This window comes from Neoarius graeffei, chromosome 5 (genome assembly GCF_027579695.1).
Source record: "Neoarius graeffei isolate fNeoGra1 chromosome 5, fNeoGra1.pri, whole genome shotgun sequence".
Classification (NCBI taxonomy): domain Eukaryota; kingdom Metazoa; phylum Chordata; class Actinopteri; order Siluriformes; family Ariidae; genus Neoarius; species Neoarius graeffei.
In genome coordinates, this window is record NC_083573.1 from 97,324,610 (window position 1) to 97,345,145 (window position 20,536).

Here is a 20,536-nt window from a genome sequence, read left to right on the forward strand (position 1 = left end):
TTGTCATTTTTAGGGCATTCCTAACAACGTGTTTTCTTTCTCTCTCTCTCTCTCCCCCCCCCATCTGTCCCTCTGAGTTACATGTTGATCCTGGGATTGAGATGCTGGCCTCTTCTGCCCCTCGGACCTGCTTGATCCATCCTGGTGCCCTGTGTCTGGTCGGAGTTTTATCGCCCCACTCCTGTGAAGGACGGCCCCATGAGGACAGTTGAGGGTTATACCTGTTAAAACTGTTAATATTATAGTCAGGCTGTCTGTTGTTGCCCAAATGAGGATGGGTTCCCTTTTGAGTCTGGTTCCTCTCGAGGTTTCTTCCTCATGTCGTCTGAGGGAGTTTTTCCTTGCCACCGTCGCCACAGGCTTGCTCATTGGGGATAGATTAGGGATAAAATTAGCTCATGTTTTAAGTCGCTCAAATTCTGTAAAGCTGCTTTGCGACAATGTTTATTGTTAAAAGCGCTGTACAAATAAATAAACTTGAAACTTGAATTTAGTTTTGGGGCGGTCCTAGGGTGGGTCTCCCAAAAAGGGACCTGATTTAAAAACCGTAAACAAGAATTCAGACTTCAGTGTTTTTCCAGGATTCACTCATGCTTGTTTGATTTTTGTGCAATAAAAGCGTTTAAGGGCAACTTCTTTCATGTAAGTATATTTTTGGCTACTTTTGTGGTACAGACTTCCATGACATAGTTTTAATACAAATTGTCTATCTGGAAACACTCTCTCTATAAGGCAGAGTATGATACCAGGCCTAAAATAATGCAGGTCTAAGAAAACCCTCTTAACCATTCTTTATTAGGAAACATCTGGATATTCTAATATGTGGCTTGGTAGAGGTATGCACTCTACTGAGTGCCCTTCTAGTTGTATATATATTTACTGGAAGTTCCCACTGAGAGCACGAAATTTGTGGAGGAGATTATGATTTAAACAAAATCACATAACGTGAAGTTTGAAGCAGTCAATTTGCTGCTAATTGTGTCATTATTTAATGCCAAAAAAGCTTAATTTTGCACTTGACATCAAGATTTTATGAGAGCCCAAGAGCGAATGTGTGAACCTGTGACGAATCCACAGGTGTCTGTTAATTGCAGCCAGAAATAGAGTGCACACCCTTTTGCTTTCTCAGATTAGGTAATATTTTCTCTTCAAAACATCATTTATATGCTTGTGAAGGTCAAACTGCATGGAATGACTCAAATAGCACACTCAAGAATGAGGCACAAAACTTCTAGTTTGAGTTTTAGTCTTAGTTTTTTATAACTTCATGAACTCTGGCAAGGACTGGAATGATGATTGGTTGTGGTCAAACTTGGAGTATTGCCAGTCTCCCAAACAAGACATGGCTAGAATTTATGGCAGTATGATTGACGAATCTGACATGGTGACCATCAAGAAAGACAAAACTATTGTGTAGACTGATCCTGGGGCAAATAATATTGCATGTAGTGAGAATTCAAACCAAATGAAAGCAAACAGCAAACAAAACAAAGGTTTCATTGTGGTGTAAAACCTCCCTTTGATAATTGAGATGATGGATATTAGGAACTCTTTAATTTGTTATCTTAGCGTCAGTGTAGTCAATGCTAGCATGAAGGTGATTAATCAATGCTGTCCAGATTCAGCAGGAGGAGGAAGTTTGTATCTAAAAGGTCATCAGTAATTCTTCATTGCTCAGAGGACTGAAGCCAATTTAAAGTGTTCATATTAACACTAGGCGCAATTGCAGGAGGTTTTTTCTCATGAAATATGATTAGCATTTAATGACCTTTGTAGAAACAGAAATATGATTGATATTCAAAAGGCCACTCAGATTTCCGACGTCTTGGAATGAGCAACAATAATCAAGTTTGATTATGATTGTGTGTGTGTGTGTGTGTGTGTGTGTGTGTGTAGGGGGGGGGGGGGTTGTGTTTATTATTATTATTATTATTATTATTATTATGTCAGACCTTTTTCTATGACTGTGACAAAACATCAGGCAAGTGCTGAAAGAATTAAACCTTCAACTTGTGATATATTGCACATCGTCCATCATGAAAAGGTTCATAACTGAAATGAATTTAATCAACAGTGGTGCTTGAAAGTTTGTGAACCCTTTAGAATTTTCTATATTTCTGCAGTGATGACAGAGAGGAGGAGTATAGGAGCCTGGTGAGGGACTTTGCTGTGTGGTGCAACAGGAACCATCTGCAGCTCAACACCTCGAAGATCAAGGAGCTGGTCATTGACTTTGGGAGGTCCAGACCAAGGTCATGACCAGTTCTGACCAAGGGAGTCGAGGTGGAGGCTGTGGATTCCTACAAGTACCTCGGGCTGTGGCTGGACAGCAAGCTGGTCTGGACTTGCAACACCAATCACTTATACAGGAAAGGACAGAGCAGGCTATACTTCCTTAAGGCCAATTTATGCTGACAACCCAGTCCTCGCAGATGGCATCGCAGATGGCATCGCAGATGGCGTCTGCGAAGCCCCCCCTTCGCAGACGCTCTGCGCGCACCTCCCAAAAATTGTGACCACCGCAGACAGCCTCGCAGACAGCATCGCAGACAAGAGGGCTCTGATTGGTCCACTCTACATCCGCTGTATACGCACTTCTGCTTCCCTACTTTCCCGGTTTGTTTTGTTTTCACGACTGCCATTTTTAAAAACACGCGCGAAGATGGAGCAGCACGAAGAGCGGTTGATCGAGGAAGTGAGGAAGTACGTACATCTGTACGACTCCAGTTCTAGTCATTATAAGTAACCAGAGGATAAACACTCCACTAACCACACCCACCAACTACTCCTAGCGATTTCGCGACTTCGCGCCCCCTTGCATTGTGGCGGTGAATAACATCACGCACGCCTATTACTCCCCGCTCAACGATAAATTACAACTGTCTGCGAAAAGCTATCTGCGAAAGCCTTGTTGCAAGAGCATGCAGAGGCCTTTAGGAGGCTGCGGTCCTTTAACATCTGCAGGAAACTCCTGTGAATGTTCTATCAGTCTGTGGTCGCCAGTGTCCTGTTTTACACCGTGGTGTGCTGGGGGGGCAGCACATCCAAGAAGGACACATCCAGACTGGACAAACTGATCAGGCGGCCGGCTCTGTGGTCGGCATGAAGCTGGACTCTCTGGTGACGGTGGCAGAGAAGAGGTCTATGGACAAAATACTGAACATCATGGACAAGGCCAGTCACCCTCTGCACACCGTCATCAGCAACCAGAGGAGCCTGTTCAGTGACAGAATGCTCCTTCCCAAGTGCAGGACGAACAGACTCAAAAACTCCTTTGTCCCTCATGCCATCAGACTGTACAACTCCTCTCTGGGGGGGAGGAGGGGTAACAGGAGGACAGAGGACGGGAAGGAGTAGTAGACTAGCCTAACAGTAAGTAATACTAGACAATGCGCAATATAATGTGCAATATAAAGTGCAATATCTCTCCTGCTGCCCCCCCTTCCCCCCTCCTCTCTCTCCCCCTTTCCTCTCTTCCCCATATCTTATTCTTTTTATATTTGTAAATGTGAATACTTAATTTATTTTAATTTATCTAGAAGTTTTTCTCTATTTCTTTTCTCTGTTTATCTGTAATGATGCTGCTGGAATCTTAATTTCCCTGAAGGAACCCTCCCAAAGGGATCAATAAAGTTTTATCTAATCTAATCTCTAATCTAAATATGATCTAAAACATCATCAGATTTTCACACAAGTCCTAAAAGTAGATAAAGAGAACCCAGTTAAACAAATGAGACAAAAATATTATACTTGGCCACTTATTTATTGAGGAAAATGATCCAATATTACATATCTGTGATTGGCAAAAGTATGTGAACCTCTAGGATTAGCAGTTAATTTGAAGGTGAAATTAGAGTCAGGTGTTTTCAATCAATGGGATGACAATCAGGTGTGAGTGGGCACCTTGTTTTATTTAAAGAACAGGGATCTATCAAAGTCTGATCTTCACAACACATGTTTGTGGAAGTGTATCATGGCATGAACAAAGGAGATTTCTGAGGACCTCAAAAAAAGTGTTGTTGATGCTCATCAGGCTGGAAAAGGTTACAAAACCATCTCTAAAGAGTTTGGACTCCACCAATCCACAGTCAGACAGACTGTGTACAAATGGAGGAAATTCAAGACCATTGTTACCCTCCCCAGGAGTGGTTGACCAACAAAGATCACTCCAAGAGTAAGGTGTGTAATAGTTGGCGAGGTCACAAAGGTACCCAGGGTAATTTCTAAGCAACTGAAGGCCTCTCTCACATTGGTTAATGTTAATGTTCATGAGTCCACCATCAGGAGAACACTGAACAACAATGGTGTGCATGGCCGGGTTGCAAGGAGAAAGCCACTGCTCTGCAAAAAGAACATTGCTGCTCATCTGCAGTTTGCTAAAGATCATGTGGACAAGCCAGAAGGCTATTGGAAAAATGTTTCTCATTTGGTTTAAATGAGAAGTGTTATGTTTGGAGAAAGGAAAACACTGCATTCCAGCATAAGAACCTTATCCCATCTGTGAAACATGGTGGCGGTAGTATCATGGTTTGGGCCTGTTTTTTGCATCTGGGCCAGGACAGCTTGCCATCATTGATGGAACAATGAATTCTGAATTATACCAGCAAATTCTAAAGGAAAATGTCAAGACATCTGTCCATGAACTGAATCTCAAGAGAAGGTGGGTCATGCAGCAAGACAATGACCCTAAGCACACAAATCGTTCTACCAAAGAATGGTTAAAGAAGAATAAAAGTTAATGTTTTGGAATGGCCAAGTCAATGTCCTGACCTTAATCCAATCGAAATGTTGTGGAAGGACCTGAAGCGAGCAGTTCATGTGAGGAAACCCACCAACATCCCAGAGTTGTTCTGTACAGAGGAATAGGCTAAAATTCCTCCAAGCCGGTGTGCAGGACTGATCAACAGTTACCGGAAATGTTTAGTTGCAGTTATTGCTGCACAAGGGGGTCACACCAGATACTGAAAGCAAAGGTCCACATGCTTTTGCCACTCACAGATATGTAATATTGGATCATTTTTCTTTCGATTACGTTCATTATGTCTTATATTAAATATAGTTAGTTTTTTTTTTCTTTTTATCAGACAACTAGTTTTTAGGTTTGTTTACCTGACATGTTTCGACGTACGACTGTCGTCTTCCTCAGAGTGTCACCGGATGTTATTGGTGACGCATCTTTTATCAGCTGATGTTTCCGAAGGCGTGGCCTTCCTGTCTGGTTTGACAGGTCGGTCACGCCTTCTACTGTCTGTTCGTCCCCTGCAAGATAGCACTCCAGGTGTGGGAGAGCATGTATGCTCCCTCATCCCGGTTGATGGTCCTCGGGCTTCGCTTACGGATCTCCATGGCCTCCCTGATCCAGCGCTGATGTTTGTTATCTTCTGTGCGGATGACTCTGGCATTCCCCCAGTCCATAATATGATTTTCCCTTTTGCAGTGATCTGTTATAGCGGACTTATAATTTTCCTGTTGTGCCTTTTCTTTTATTGTTCGGGTTTGTCTTGTAGCTGTCTCCTTTTCGCACTCTTTCTTATGTTCATTTTTTCTTGTGTTGAAACTCCTTCCTGTCTCCCCGATGTAAGTTTTATTGCATAATTGACATGGAATCTCATATATGGTGTTGCATCTGTTGTCCGGATGTATTCTGTCTTTGGGATGAACCAGGATCTGACGGAGTGTTGCGTGTGGTTTTACAGGTGTGTTAATGTTGTGTTTCCTCATTGCTCTTTGAATGCGTTCAGTTATTCCCCTAATGTATGGTAATGTAACTACTCCCCTGTGTTCTTGTTTGTTGGTTTGTTTTTTCTCTTTCTTCTGTGTTTTACTGTTTTTGACCTGTTCCGCCCCTTTGGATATTGCCCATTGTGGATATTGACATGCCTTCAGTGCGTGTTGTATATGTTGTTCCTCCTGTTCTTTGTCCTGTGGATCTGTAATTATTGCTGTGCGTTCATGTAATGTTCTGACTACTGATATTTTGTGCATTATGGGGTGTTTGGAAGTCCAGTTTAAATATTGGTCGGTGTGTGGGGGTTTTCTGTGTACTTTTATTTTGATGTCCCCATCTTCTGTGTGATGTATTTTTAATATACAATAAAAGAAAAGGCACAACAGGAAAATTATAAGTCAGCTATAACAGATCACTGCAAAAGGGAAAATCATATTATGGACTGGGGGAATGCCAGAGTCATCCGCACAGAAGATAACAAACATCAGCGCTGGATCAGGGAGGCCATGGAGATCCGTAAGCGAAGCCCGTGGACCATCAACCGGGATGAGGGAGCATACATGCTCTCCCACACCTGGAGTGCTATCTTGCAGGGGACGAACAGACAGTAGAAGGCGTGACCGACCTGTCAAACCAGACAGGAAGGCCACGCCTTCGGAAACATCAGCTGATAAAAGATGCGTCACCAATAACATCCGGTGACACTCTGAGGAAGACGACAGTCGTACGTCGAAACATGTCAGGTAAACAAACCTAAAAACTAGATGTCTGATAAAAAAGAAAAAAAAAACTAACTATATTGGATCATTTTTGTCAATAAATAAATGACCAAGTATAATATTTTTGTCTCATTTGTTTAACTGGGTTCTCTTTATCTACTTTTAGGACTTGTGTGAAAATCTGATGATGTTTTTGGTTATATTTATGCAGAAATATAGAAAATTCTAAAGGGTTCACAAACTTTCAAGCACCACTGTATTTGTGTGTCATATGTTTCGGTTTTCAATTATTTTAACATTAAAGTACATTTACTTCAGGTAAAAACACTGATATCGTAACATTCACAACAAAAATACAATAAAACATCATTCCTAAATAGATAAATATTGTTGTATGCTTCTTGGCCTTTGAGATAATAGATTCTGTAGCTCCACAGTAGTGGGCAACGTTAAAGCACATTTACTGCTCTTTTTCCTTTCACGTCCTCCCAAACCAATTACACCTAGCCTATCATCTGATGAAATCCAGTGAACAACAGATGTGCACGACAAAGCGAATTTTCTGATGACACGGCCTGTCGAGAAGCGGCTTTCCTGCTTCAGCGCTTGACATCTCCTGTGTTGCAGACAATCGGGCCCAGCGATTAAAAGAGGACTTTCATTCCTTGATATGATCTGCAGCAGGAAAGTAACTCGAACTGACTGGAACAAAGACTCGGCACCTGCCGCGGGTTGCACATGAGGCTCCTGATGTGAATGTTACAGGAGCACATTGTTGTAAAGGGAAAAATAAGGTACACTAAGATAGTATGTTAAGAGAGAAGTTAAAATGATGCAGAAGGATCTAGCTAAGAAGTCAGGCTAAAAGCTGAATATCTAAAGGACATCCCTGGTGAGATGTCACAGTACCATGTGATTCGGAAAACTGACTGATTTGCTGATTTCCTAGTTGTCTGGTTGTTTGCCAAATCTTATAACTTGTAATTTCCAACCTCACATAAGGGGAAAAAAAAAGAAAAGAAAACGCCCTCTTGGAAAGGATTTCAGCACAAAAACAAGATGTCATATTAAAATGGCCACTCACACTGTCTTCTCTACTTTAAAACCAGATTATTAAAGCATTTGTTTCACTGTTTTGAGGAGATAAAAAATATCACAAAGTTATCACTTACATCACCAGTGTCAGCTGGCTAGCTCATTGCTTGTTCACAAGTTTTTGGTGCTCAGATAGAGGCCACAAAAAACAAGCTTTCATTGAGATGTCTATGTTTTTTTTTTTCTCCCTTATTTTATATCTTGAATATAGAAAATGACATGCGTCCAAGCTACGACTTCCCAATTCCGAGTAAAACTGAACGCAGCATTATTTTTCTTCACATCTTTTTGGGGTAAGTTAAGGTACAACAGAAAAAAAAAAGAAATTATTGGTCCCAAACTGGTTCCAGAGCAGCACTAACATTTTGCTGGTCTTGAACCAAGAACCATTTATGTCAAGGGCTGGGTTGGGATTATCATGACCAACAAGACCAGCCAAAACTTTGTGACTGCCATAAAAACCAGATTTAGTGCAGCATCTAGTCAGACTAATCCATCCATCCATCCATCCATCCAGTCATAACTGCTTATCCTGTGCAAGGTCATGGGCAAGCTGGAGCCTGGAGCCTCTATGGGTGAGAGGCAGGGTACACCCAGGACAGGTTCTTCTCAGGGCTGACACATAGAGGCAAACAACAATTCACACTCCCCGTTGGACACTGGGCTCGAACCCAGAACCTTCTTGCTGTGAGGTACTGTAACAGTGCTAACCACTAAACCACCAATGGGAAAGTAATGTACATCATATTATGTTCATGGCATTGAGGCAGACACTCTTATCCAGAGCGACGTACAACATACCCAGCGCAGCCTAGGACTGAACTGGTGACCTTTTGGTCCCAAACCTGCTTCTCTAACAATTAGGCCATGGCTTCCCCAATGATGTAATGACAGCTCTGTGACAGCTCTCTAGCCCATGAAAAAGCAACTCTGTTCTTAGAAGGTTCAGAAGTAACCCTTTTTGACCAACAAGGAATGGTTTCTGTTCTTGTTCTGCACCAAATGTTGAACCATTAAAAGCATTTCGACCAAAAATAAATTGGTCTGGAACCTGAAAAGTTAGTTCCCAGCTGGAACCAAAATATAGCTTCCAGTGCAGACCATGATGACATCAGTGGGCGTGTCATTAGTTTAGAGAGGAAGCAGAGCACAGCAATGGAGAATGCAATGGAAAAGGATACATCTTCAGAAAAAAAAAGGACCAAAAACAAATATCTGCAATAACAGAACTAAAGCGTGGAGGTAACCAATGCACACCACCATCTTGTGATGACTATTTACTCCCGTTGTGAATTGTGCAACACCCTTCATTCATGACGCATCCTTGTTTACAACGATTCTACTCAAAATGTTGGCCGGTTCACTTTGCACCAAGGTTCAAAGAATCCTGAACGGAACCGGTTCAAAAACACATTCCCAGTTGGTCGAAAAGCAATAAAGTTGAACTGGTCTGAGCCAGTAGTAGCACCTAGTTTGCTTTAGTGGAAAGAAGGTATCAAACTGGAGACCCTGGAGCTGTGCCTCTTCTTGTACTGATGTATCCTCTAAACATGTTATATTTTATTCTGTCACATGAGTAAAGAAAATAGTTCTAAGTATTAGTAATAAGTCTTGTATACTGTGTTAGCTGTGACTGAGATGTGAGGCTTTACCTGAGGGCTGTGGATCAGTCCCCAGAGGAGCATTCATGACCTGTCCTTTTGTAAACATGCCGTTGTTGGTGGGGTTGACATGATGAGCCATGATGATCTGGTTCAGCTTCTGCTGCAACTCCAGGAAGTCCTGAGAGATGTTGCTTATCTGGATAGAATGACAAAGAAAAAATATCATGGCTGCCAAAGGAAACTGTGCTGTATGCCATAAACAGCTGACATCATTTACTCTGCTGTGTCTCAGATGTGGAGACAAAACGGTCAGGCAATTATTGTTGAACTCCTCAAAAATTAATCAGAATCGAAAATCCAGCAGCACTGTGGTGTAATATCACTCAATCAATAAAGCTAAATCATATCACGTTGGCTAATTAGCTGGTTCGAAGATTACAAACACTTATTAGTATTAATTAAAAAGTGTGAATAGAAATCTTTTCGAATTAGCTCAAAACGTGCACAAATATAGGCAATTATACTATATGTACAATGTCAGTAAACCCGCTGGAGACGAGCAGACGACAAACATGGACAGCTCAGACTACAACTCCCAGCACACACAGCACCCTCTATCTCCCGCCTTCTGACTCTCAGCTGACATTCATTTCCTCATCACCTGTCTTAGTATTTAAACCCCAGTCACACAAACACACATTGTGAAGTATCATTCTGGTTTTTCCGTACATACCAAACCTTGTTATTCTCTGACTGCCTTTCTGCCTGTTTTAATTTTGCTAGTGTTTTCTTGTTTCCTTGATTTCTGTGTTGCCCACGTTACTCTGTTTACCGATCACCCAACCCTAGTTTGTTCTTTGACTACGATTCCTGTCTCTCATTTTGGCTTGGTTTGCTATTCTAAAGCTGTCTTCCACCACACGTACATCCGCAAGTGCCTGCATACTCGCAGGATACTTCACCAGCATGGATGTAGTGGAGGATCACAAACAGACGGCCGTCAATGCAGAGGGGCGACTGCTAGGAGATCATCAACAGATGCTCGCCGATCTGAACATCAGGATGACGCAGCTAACAACTGTTATGTCACAGGCCCTCCTAGCATGCACTGAATCTCCTCCTCGCTCGGCGTTGCAACTCCCTGCACCAGAAAAGTTCGCTGGCGATCCTGCCGCATGTAAGGGCTTCTTGTTACAATGCTCATTTTATTTAGCCACCATGCCGGATATTCCGGAAGAACACAAACTCGCTAAATTTCTGTCTCTCCTCACCAGCAAAGCACTCTGCTGGGCTACAGCCATCTGGAACAAAGGTGGAAAGCCAACGGGTTCATATGAACAGTTCCTCTCCCTATTCAAAAAGGTATTAGATCATGAGTCCAAGGGAATCGCAGTTGGGGAAAGCCTTCTCACCAGCTCACAGGGCATCACCGAGTATGCCCTGGATTTCAGGATTCTTGCAGCCTCCAGTGGATGGAATAACCCAGCACTCAAAGCGGTCTTTCGCCAGAGACTGCGCCTTGAATACTCAGCAAGCTGGCATATAGGGATGAGAACCTCTCACTGGATGCCCTGATCGAACTGGCCATATGTCTTGACCAGCTGTTGAAGCACCGGCCTTTGCTCCTCATGGAGAAGAAGCCAACGTCGCCTCCCAAGGACCACGCACCCATGGAGCTGTCACACACACGGTTGTCCCGCGCTGAGCATGCCAGAAGGTGCAAGGAGTGTTTGTGCTTCTACTGTGGGAGTGCTGGTCATGACATCCAACACTGCCCAGTTTGACCTGTCTGGGGAACCTCAACTGAGAGACCTGTTCCAGCCCAAAGTCCGGTGAGAAAGCTTAACTCTAAATCCTTCAAAATCCCAGTGTTACTGAAGATGGCATCTTCCACTTATGTCCTATCCACCTTCATAGATTCAAGAGTAGAGGGGAACTTCATCAGCGAAGCCCTCATGCAAAAGCTCAACCTGCCAGTCACCTCTCTGAAAAGTGCACTTAGCATACGGACTATGCTAAGTGGGGGCCCTACATCACAAACTAATCTCTTTGTACATCACAACCACTGACCATCATGATATCATCCTCGGCTACCCCTGGTTACAACTGCATGATCCCCTCATCTCATGGCAGAACAAGGAGATACTCCAGTGGTCACCTACATGCTTTCAGAGCTGTCTCTGTCATCTCCAACTCATTGTCTCCTCCACCTCAGTTGAGAGCCCATTCCCTGACTCCATAGACAACATTCCAGAATGCTACCAGTATCTTTCTGAGGTCTTCAGCAAGGGGAAGGCCTGCGGGCTACCACCGCATAGGCTCTGCAACTGTGCCATTGAGCTTTTGCCAGGCATGGTGCCACCACTAGGTAGCATCTATCCCCTTTCCCAGAAAGGACACACTGCCATGGAGGAGTACATCCAGGAGACTCTCAAACAAGATTACATCCGGCTGTCAAAATCTCCTGCCTCGGCCGGCTTCTTCTTCATGGAGAAACGAGGAGGTGGACTTCGACCCTACATAGACTATAGAGGGCTTAATGAAGTCACTGTTAAATATCCGTATCCTCTCCCTCTGGTTCTGGCAGCTCTGGAGCAACTCAGATTGGCCAAGGCATTTTCCAAAGCTGGATCTTCGAAGTGCCTACAACCTGATCCGGATTAAACGAGGTGACGAGTGGAAGACCGCCTTCAGCAAAACCACTGGTCACTTTGAATATCGGGTTATGCCACATGGCCTATCTTTGGCTCCCAGCATGTTCCAAAGTTTCATCAATGACGTGCTGCGGGACATGCTGGGAAAATATGTCATTGCCTACATAGATGACATCTTGATCTATTCCTCAGATTGCCCCAGTCATCAGGGCCATGTCAGAACTGTCCTCAAATGGTTGCTGGAGAGCCACCTCTATGTCAAAGCCGAAAAATGTGAATTCCACCAAGACAAGATCTCCTTCCTGGGCTACATTATTAGCTCAGAAAGGGTCAGCATGGACTCAACCAAAGTCTCGGCCGTTACCTCGTGGCCCCAACCTAAGTCAGTCAAGGACCTCCAGAGATTTCTAGGTTTTGCCAACTTCTACCATTGTTTTATCAGGAACTTCAGCATCTTGGCCACTCCATTGACCACTCTCCTGAGAAAGGGTCCCAAGTGCCTCCGATCGAATCCTCAAGCAGAAGAAGCCTTCAGCAAGCTGAAAACCACCTTCATGTCAGCTCCAATTCTCCAGCGTCCAGACCCCACGAAACCATTCATCGTGGAGGTAGACGCCTCCAACACAGGAGTAGGAGCCATCCTGTCCCAGCGGTTTGGGGAAAACCCAAAACTACATCCAGTGGCTTTCTTCTCCAAGAAGCTAACCCCTGCCAAGAGGAATTATGACGTGGGCAATCGAGAGCTGCTGGCCATCAAACTAGCCTTGAAGGAATGGCGAGACTAGTTGGAGGGAGCAACTCATCCATTCATCATCCTAACTGACCATAAGAACCTAGAGTATCTCAAGAAGGCCAAGAGGTTGAATCCACGTCAGGCCAGGTGGGCGTTGTTCTTCACCCATTTTATTTCTCTATCTCCTTCCGACCAGGGTCCAAGAACACCAAGGCGGATGCTCTGTCCCGGGCTGTAGAACAATCTCCCAAAGACACAGAACCTCAACCCATCATCCCGACTCAGCACTTTGTGCAATCCATCACGTGGGATCTGGACAGTGAAATCCGTAAGTTTCAACCACAATCTGTACCCAATCACATCCCATCTGGTCTTCTCTTTGTGCCAGCACATCTATGCAGCAAATTCATCACCTGGGCACACTCCTCTCCTGCTGCTGGTCATCCCAACAGTCAACGTACCTACCAGATGCTGAAGAATAGGTACTGGTGGGGCAACATGCTGACCGAAATCAACCGGTTCGTCTCTTCCTGTTCTGACTGTGCCCAGGCCAAGGTTCCTCGAGCTCCTCCAGCTGGCAAACTTATGCCTCTACCTGTCCCGCAGCGACTCTGGTCACACTTGGTGATTGACTTCATCACAGACCTCCCCTCATCACAAAACAATACCACAATCATCGTCACCATCGATCGGTTCTTGAAAGCTTTGAGGTTCATCCCTCTTCCAGGTATCCCTACGGCTGCCCAAATGGCTGAGCTTCTTTTACAACAAGTATTCCAATACTACGGCATCCCTAAAAACATAGTCAGTGACCGAGGCCCACATTTATCTCCAAGTTCTGGTCCTGCTTCATGGAGAGGTTGGGGGTGTCCATTAGCCTCACATCCGGCTACCACCCCCAGTCCAACAGGCAGGTAGAATGAGCCAACCAGGAAATCGGCTGCTTCCTGTGAATCTACTGCATGCACAAGCAGGGGGACTGGGCACGTTTCCTGCCATGGGCCGAGTATGCGCAGAACTCCCTAAAGCATTCTGTGACTCAGCTAACGCCTTTCCAGTACATACTTTGCTACCAACCACCCTTGTTCCCCTGGGACAACACACCCAATCAGGTACAGGCAGTAGATAAGTGGTTCCAGCGCAGCCAAACCATTTGGGAAGAGGTCTATCAGTGGCTAGAGGTCATCTGTGCCAAGTACAAGACGTATGCCGATCGACAGAGGAGAGACTCCCACCTATCTTCCCGGTGATCGAGTATGGGTGACAACTAAGAACCTATGAGAGACACATGCCTGTAAGAAACTACAACCATGCTACATTAGACCCTTCAAGGTGTTATGGCGCATCAACGATGTCTCATATCGTCTAGAACTTCTACCACACAGCAGAGTCTCTCCCACTTTCCACGTCTCCAATCTCAAACCCATCATCCCAGGTCCGCTCTCCGACAACATACCCACTCAAGATCACCCTTCTCTGAATCTCGACGGGGAACCCATCTACTGGGTCAACAAAATCCTTGACTCCAGGCGAAGAGGCGGCCAGATTGAGTATGTGGTAGATTGGGAAGGGTATGGGCTGGAAGAACAAAGTGGGGTAAAGTCCAAGGACATCCTCAACCCTCTGCTCAAGCAAGACTTCCACACCCAACACCCCAGCAAGCCAGTACCCAGAGGTCGAGGACGCCCCCGAAAGAGTATAGCTCCCAGAGGTAGCTCCTTGGTGGGGGGGGCGCTCTGTCAGTAAACCCGCTGGAGACAAGCAGACTACAAACATGGACAGCTCGGACTACAACTCCCAGCACACACAGCGCCCTCCATCTCCCACCTTCTGACTCTCAGCTGACATTCATTTCCTCATCAACTGTCTTAGTATTTAAACCCCAGGCACACAAGCATACATTGCAAAGTATCATTCTGGTTTTTCCATACATACCAAACCTTGTTATTCTCTGACTGCCTTTCTGCCTGTTTGATCTTTGCTAGTGTTTTCTCATTTCCTCAATTTCTGTTTTGCCCACGTTACTCTGTTCACTGATCGCCCGACCCTAGTTTGTTCTTTGACTACGATTCCGGTCCCTCATTTTGGATTGGTTTGCTATTCTAAAGCTGGCTTCCACCGCACGTACATCCTGCGTGTGAGTGTGCATCTGTATGTGAGTGCCTGTGTACTCACATACAGTATGTATACAAATGGCTTCCTTTTTTTCCCCCATTTCCATATGGTCACAGGTGCACTGTGAGCTGCTCTTGTTACCATATATGGACTAAATGGCCATGTTCATTTCCATATGGGTGGCAACCTGAAAACTGCAAGTCTGAAAAACCTGAGGTCATTTCAACATTTTAAAACTTTCTTATGATGGAGTAGACATTTTTACAGCCAGTATCTGATCACAAACCCAGCCAATTCCTTTTTACTATAGTGTGAAACCCTTCAAAAACAGGCTCAAATCATGAGAAAAGCACATATACCGTATAACTCAAAAGTTTGTACACCCCTACTCTGCTCATTCATAGGTTTTTCTGTATTTTGACTAATTTCTACATTGTGGAACAATACTGAAGACATCAAAACTATGAAATAACATTGTAAAACAGGGTCTTGCAAAAGTATTCATCCCCCTTGGTGTTTGTTCTGTTTTGTTGTGTTACAAGCTGTAATTAAAATAGATTTTTAGAGGGTTAGCACCATTTGATTTACACAACATGCCTACAACTTTAAAGGTGCAATTTTTTTTTATTATTATGACTCAAACAATAAGATGAATACTTATGATAAATACATAACCATTTTTTATCACTAAAAACTCAGTTCATTCATGTGGAACCGATGTAAACATCTGAACTATGTAGATTCAGTGGGCTTTTTTCAGTGCAAGATCAGGTCAGAAAACACCCTAAATAATAATTTTCCCACATTATTTTGGTAAAATATCAACACACACTATGCTACTGATAGAAAAACACTGTTTCTGGTCTAAAACTGAAATTTTTTTTCTCCTTTTTTAAATTGTAGTGACATGCGACAGCTTTCCTCAGACCATGTCACAAATACAAACTTTAAACCATGCCATTTATGGCCTGTAACCTGTAGAATGATCCTATTGCTTGGCCTCGTGACACCCAAATGATCTATTTTGGTTCCACTTCCTGGATTTAACCCAGCCCTATTATACCGATACATAAACTGGTTCTTGATATGAAGCCCTTATCAACTGATTAACTTCCTGAAGGCACTATTGGATCATCTTCTGTCTGAAGAAGGTTTCTACTCACATTTTTCGAGAAACTTTCAAAATCGTTCTTCTGTGCTTGCTCGACATCATTTTGCTTTGACTCAGCATCCTGGACCTCGTCCGACCTTTCTCCCTCTCCGTTCTGCTTCTCAGACATAGGCTCTGCTGTTTGCTCCTCTGCTCCTGATTTAGCCTGGTTTTCAGATCCATCATTTTGACTCTGAGAAGTGTTCTGCCCATCTTCCATCACCTGTCCTGCCTCTGCTTGCTTCTCTTCTTTAGACGGATCCTTCTCAGCCTTTACTTCCTCCACTGTGGCCTCATTTGGTGCAGAGTCTTCTCCAGAGATTGGTGAAGCAGCTTCAGGTTCATCTGAAGATGAAGTGGCCTTTTCTTCACTGTTCTCAGGCTCTTTTGCTCCATCCTCCTTGGATGAATCTTTTACTTCTTCTGTATCAAATCAATCAAATGTATTTATATAGCACATTTAAATGACAAGTCAATGCCATACCAAAGTGCTGAACAAAGCAAACATGACAGGAAAATAAATAAAATACAATAGCCCCCAAGCATAACTACATCATCACTTGTTTACTGCAATGCATTATGGGGGATAGCCAGGGTCAGTAGTTGGACAATATAGCGGATATCAGATTAATTTTACATGAGAGCGATGTGAGAGGAGCGATTTTGCTGTGCTCTGTCATGGGAGACAATGAAATTGATGATTTAAAGAGGTTGATAACATGTCAAGGGTTTACATCAGAATTCAAATCAAGCTTGGTGAGAAGGTGAGATATAAGTGACAAGAATTCATACAACCAAGAGATTGACTGAGTCTACTGCACTGTACAACAACAACATCAAATCTCAGAATCTCATCAAAACATTTATAAATGAATGATTATTTAAATAAAACTTGATATCAGGAAACATTACAAAAAAAACCCAAAATCTTTGGAAACCTGCTGATCCGCCGTGTCCTGTTCAGTATAAATGCATTTACTTCAATAAATGCCACTAGTGAGGTACATTGAACATTATAGATACCTGAAAGAGAACCCTTGGTGGTTTGGGAGTTTTATCGGCCCGACAGGCTCGTTCGGCTGCAGAGTGCTTTGGTACATTGAGAGGCAAAGTCTGAAGAATGCTTCTTTGTTTTACAGGCTTTGGAATATCGCTAATTTCAGACAATTAACGACTGTCGATTGTTATAATCTTCTATAACCGAAGGCCATTCCACAGACCTTGGAAATATTGCTGGGTCACAGTTTAAGTACGTGTTTTTCCCACCAGAGAAATATAAGCTACAAACACTTGTCCATTTCGATTCAGTTCGAAGGTTTTCATTGCGGATTAAACTTATCCATTTCTATCTTCTCTTATTCTTGACTGGAAGCTGATAAAAGCTCAAATTAGGTGTTCTCATTGTTGTGAAGACACAGTAAGTTCACTTTAGGTGGCATGGTTTACACCGGTTAGACAGAACAATGCAGTGCTTAACAAAGGCGAAAGTAAACAATACAGCAGAGCTAACCCTGGGTATCACCAATAATGCATTACGGTAAACAAACAATGATGTAGTCATGGGTTAGGGTTATTAAACCACTCTAGACAGTGCCATGCAAAAACAAAACAAAACAAAACAAAAACAAACAAACAATCAGCAACAAAAGGCAAGATAAAAGGTACAATATAAAAAAAGAGATAATGAAGAACAGTTAAAAACAATAGAAAAAAAACAAGTTTTTAGTCTGGGTTTAAACACAGGAAGAGAAGGAGCTGTTCTGACATTGAAATGGAGGCTATTCAAAAGCCTAGGAGCAATAGCACTAAAAGCCTGATCCCCCACCTTTTCTGCCTGGTGCACGGTGCAACTAAAAGTGGCTCATCAGCAGAACATTGGTTACATGCAGGAATATAGAGAATTAGAAGTTCTGATAAGTAACTGCGTACTTTATCATAAAAAGGATTTTAAAACCAAAAGTAAAATCTTAATATCAAATCTGAATTTAACATCTGCATACTTTTTGTTCTCCTTTTGCATGGCATATTATTTCTTCCTTGACAGATATCCTTGGCACACTACACACAAAGATGGGGAGCGTTCATAAGGACAATTTATGACCATTGGTTCATATGCCTATCAACCTGTTAACCTAATCTGCATGTCTTTGGACTGGAATTGAACCCATGACCTTTTGGTCCCAAAGCTTCTCTAACCATTAGGCCATGGCTTCTCCAATGATGTAATGACAGCTCTGTGATGGCTCTCTAGCCCATGAAAAAGCAACTCAGTTCTTCGATGGTTCACAAGTAACCCTTTTCGACCAACAGGGAATGGATTCTGTTCTTGTTCTGCACCAAATGTTGAACCATTCAAAGCAGTTCGACCAAAAGTAAATTGGTCTGGAACCTGAAAAGTTAGTTCCCAGCTGGAACCAAAATACAGCTTCCAGTGCGGACCATGATGACATCAGCGGACGTGTCATTAGTTTAGAGAAGAAGCAGAGAACAGCAATGGAGAATGCGATGGAAAAGGATACATCTTCAGGAAAAAAAAATGGACCATAAACAAATATCTGCAATAACAGAACAAAAGTGTGGAGGTAATCAATGTGCACTGCCATCTTGTGATGACTATTTACTCCCATTGTGAATTGTGCAACACCCTTTGTTCATGACACATCCTTGATTACAAAGATTCCACTCAAAACTGGTGAAAACGTTGGCCGGTTCACTTTGCACCAAGGTTCAAAGAATTCTGAACAGAACCGGTTCAAAAACATGTTCCCAGTTGGTCATAAACCAATAAAGTTGAACTGGTCTGAACCAGTAGTAGCACCAGTACAGAACTAGCACCTAGTTTGCTTTAGTGGAAAGAAGGTATCAAACTGGAGACCCTGGAGCTGTGCCTCTTCTTGTACTGATGTATCCTTTAAACATGTTATATTTTATTTTGTCATATGAGCAAAGAAAATAGTTCTAAGTATTAGTAATAAGTCTTGTATACAGTGTTAGCTGTGACTGAGATGTGAGGCTTTACCTGAGGGCTGTGGATCAGTCCCCAGAGAAGTGTTCATGACCTTTCCTTTTGTAAACATGCCATTGCTGTTGGGGTTGACATGATGAGCCATGATGATCTGGTTCAGCTTCTGCTGCAACTCCAGGAAGTCCTGAGAGATGCTGCTTATCTGGATAGAATGACAAAGAAAAAAATGCCATAGTTGCCAAAGGAAACTGTGCTGTATGCCATAAACAGCTGACATCATTTACTCTGCTGTGTCTCAAGGGATGTGGAGACAAAATGGTCAGGCAGTTATTGTTGAACTCCTCAAAAATGAATAAGAATCGAAAATCCATTCCCTCCGTTATTATGGGGAATGTGAACTCACTGCCGAAAAAGGTCGACGAGCTATCCGCACTGAACAACCAGCAGATTTACCGAGAGAGCAGCTTGTTTATCTTTACAGAGACATGGCTAACACACCTTGTACCAGATGCTAACGTGGACCTGCAGGGATTCACTGCTGTGAGAGCCGACAAAGACACTAATGCATGCGGGAAAGGCAAAGGTGGGGGACTCATCGTCTACGTGAACAACCGCTAGTGTAACCCGGGACATAGCTCCATAAAGACAGTCTTATGTTGCCTGGACTTGGAGCTACTAGCCGTTAGCCTGCAGCCATATTATCTGCCGAGGGAGTTCAGTCACGTGATCACCATCTGTGTTTACATTCCTCCGAGGGAAGACGCAGCCGCTGCATGTGAGAGGATTCACTCTGTCACAACAAGGCTGCAGACCCAGCACCCTGAGGCATTTATGATAATTTCTGGGGACTTTAATCACGCTACTTTGGACTCTACTTTGGCTGCTTTTTACCAGGTTGTGGACTGTCCAGCAAGGAACAACAGGACAATTGACTTGCTGTATGCTAATGTGAGGGATGCATACAGAGTCACACCCCTCCCCCCACTAGGGAAGTCTGACCACAACCTGGTTTGTCTACAGCCGAAGTACTCCCCCCTGGTCCAAAGGTAGCCTGCAACAACTAGCTCCATCAGGAGGTGGTCCCCTGAAATGGAAGATGCCCTCAGAGACTGTTATGACACCACGGACTGGGATGTGCTGCTTAGCCCACACTGTGAGGACACAGAGGGGCTGACACACTGTCTGACAGATTATCTCAACTTCTGTGCAAACATGGTCTCCCCTGCTAAGACTGTACGGTGTTACCCTAATAACAAGCTATGGGTAACACAGGAAGTCAAAGCTGTCCTCAACAGGAAGAAGGGTGCCTTCAGGAGCAGGGACAGGGAGGCGATGAAAGCAGCACAGCAGGAGGTGAAATGCTGAGTGAGGGAAGCTAAGGACAGCTACAAGACAAAGGTGGAGCAGAAGCTGAAGTTGAACAGCATGTCTGGGAAGGTGTGAAAACAGGTCTGGGAAGGTGTGAAAACAATCACAGGCCACAACACAAAGACCAGAGTCATTGAGGGGACAGTGGAGAGGGTGAACGAGCTGAAAGACTTCTTCAACCGGTTCAACCAGCCCACACCCCCCACCCTCCCCCTCACTGTAGCCATCTCTCCTTCTTCCCTCAACACACCTCCCCCCAGTCATCGCAGCAGCCCCCTCCTCCCCCTCCTCCCCCACCTCAACACAGACTCCTCCATACATTACTGCAGACCAGGTCAGAGGTCAACTGAGGAAGCTTCAACCCCAGGAAAGCAGCAGGCCCAGACAAGATGTGCCCCTGACTAC

The 20,536-nt window shown here is 43.8% G+C and overlaps 1 protein-coding gene across 1 annotated transcript in view; it reads right to left on the reverse strand.

Annotated features, from left to right (window-relative positions):
• Positions 1-20,536, reverse strand: part of myo3a (myosin IIIA) — a 336,500-nt gene that overhangs the window by 22,481 nt on the left and 293,483 nt on the right. The window contains exons 34-36 of the mRNA XM_060920858.1: positions 18,818-18,965; positions 15,812-16,221; positions 9,195-9,342 (exon numbers count right to left, since the gene is read on the reverse strand). Of these exons, the coding sequence (XP_060776841.1) occupies positions 9,195-9,342; positions 15,812-16,221; positions 18,818-18,965 (706 nt within the window). The remainder of the gene's footprint in view (positions 1-9,194; positions 9,343-15,811; positions 16,222-18,817; positions 18,966-20,536) is intronic.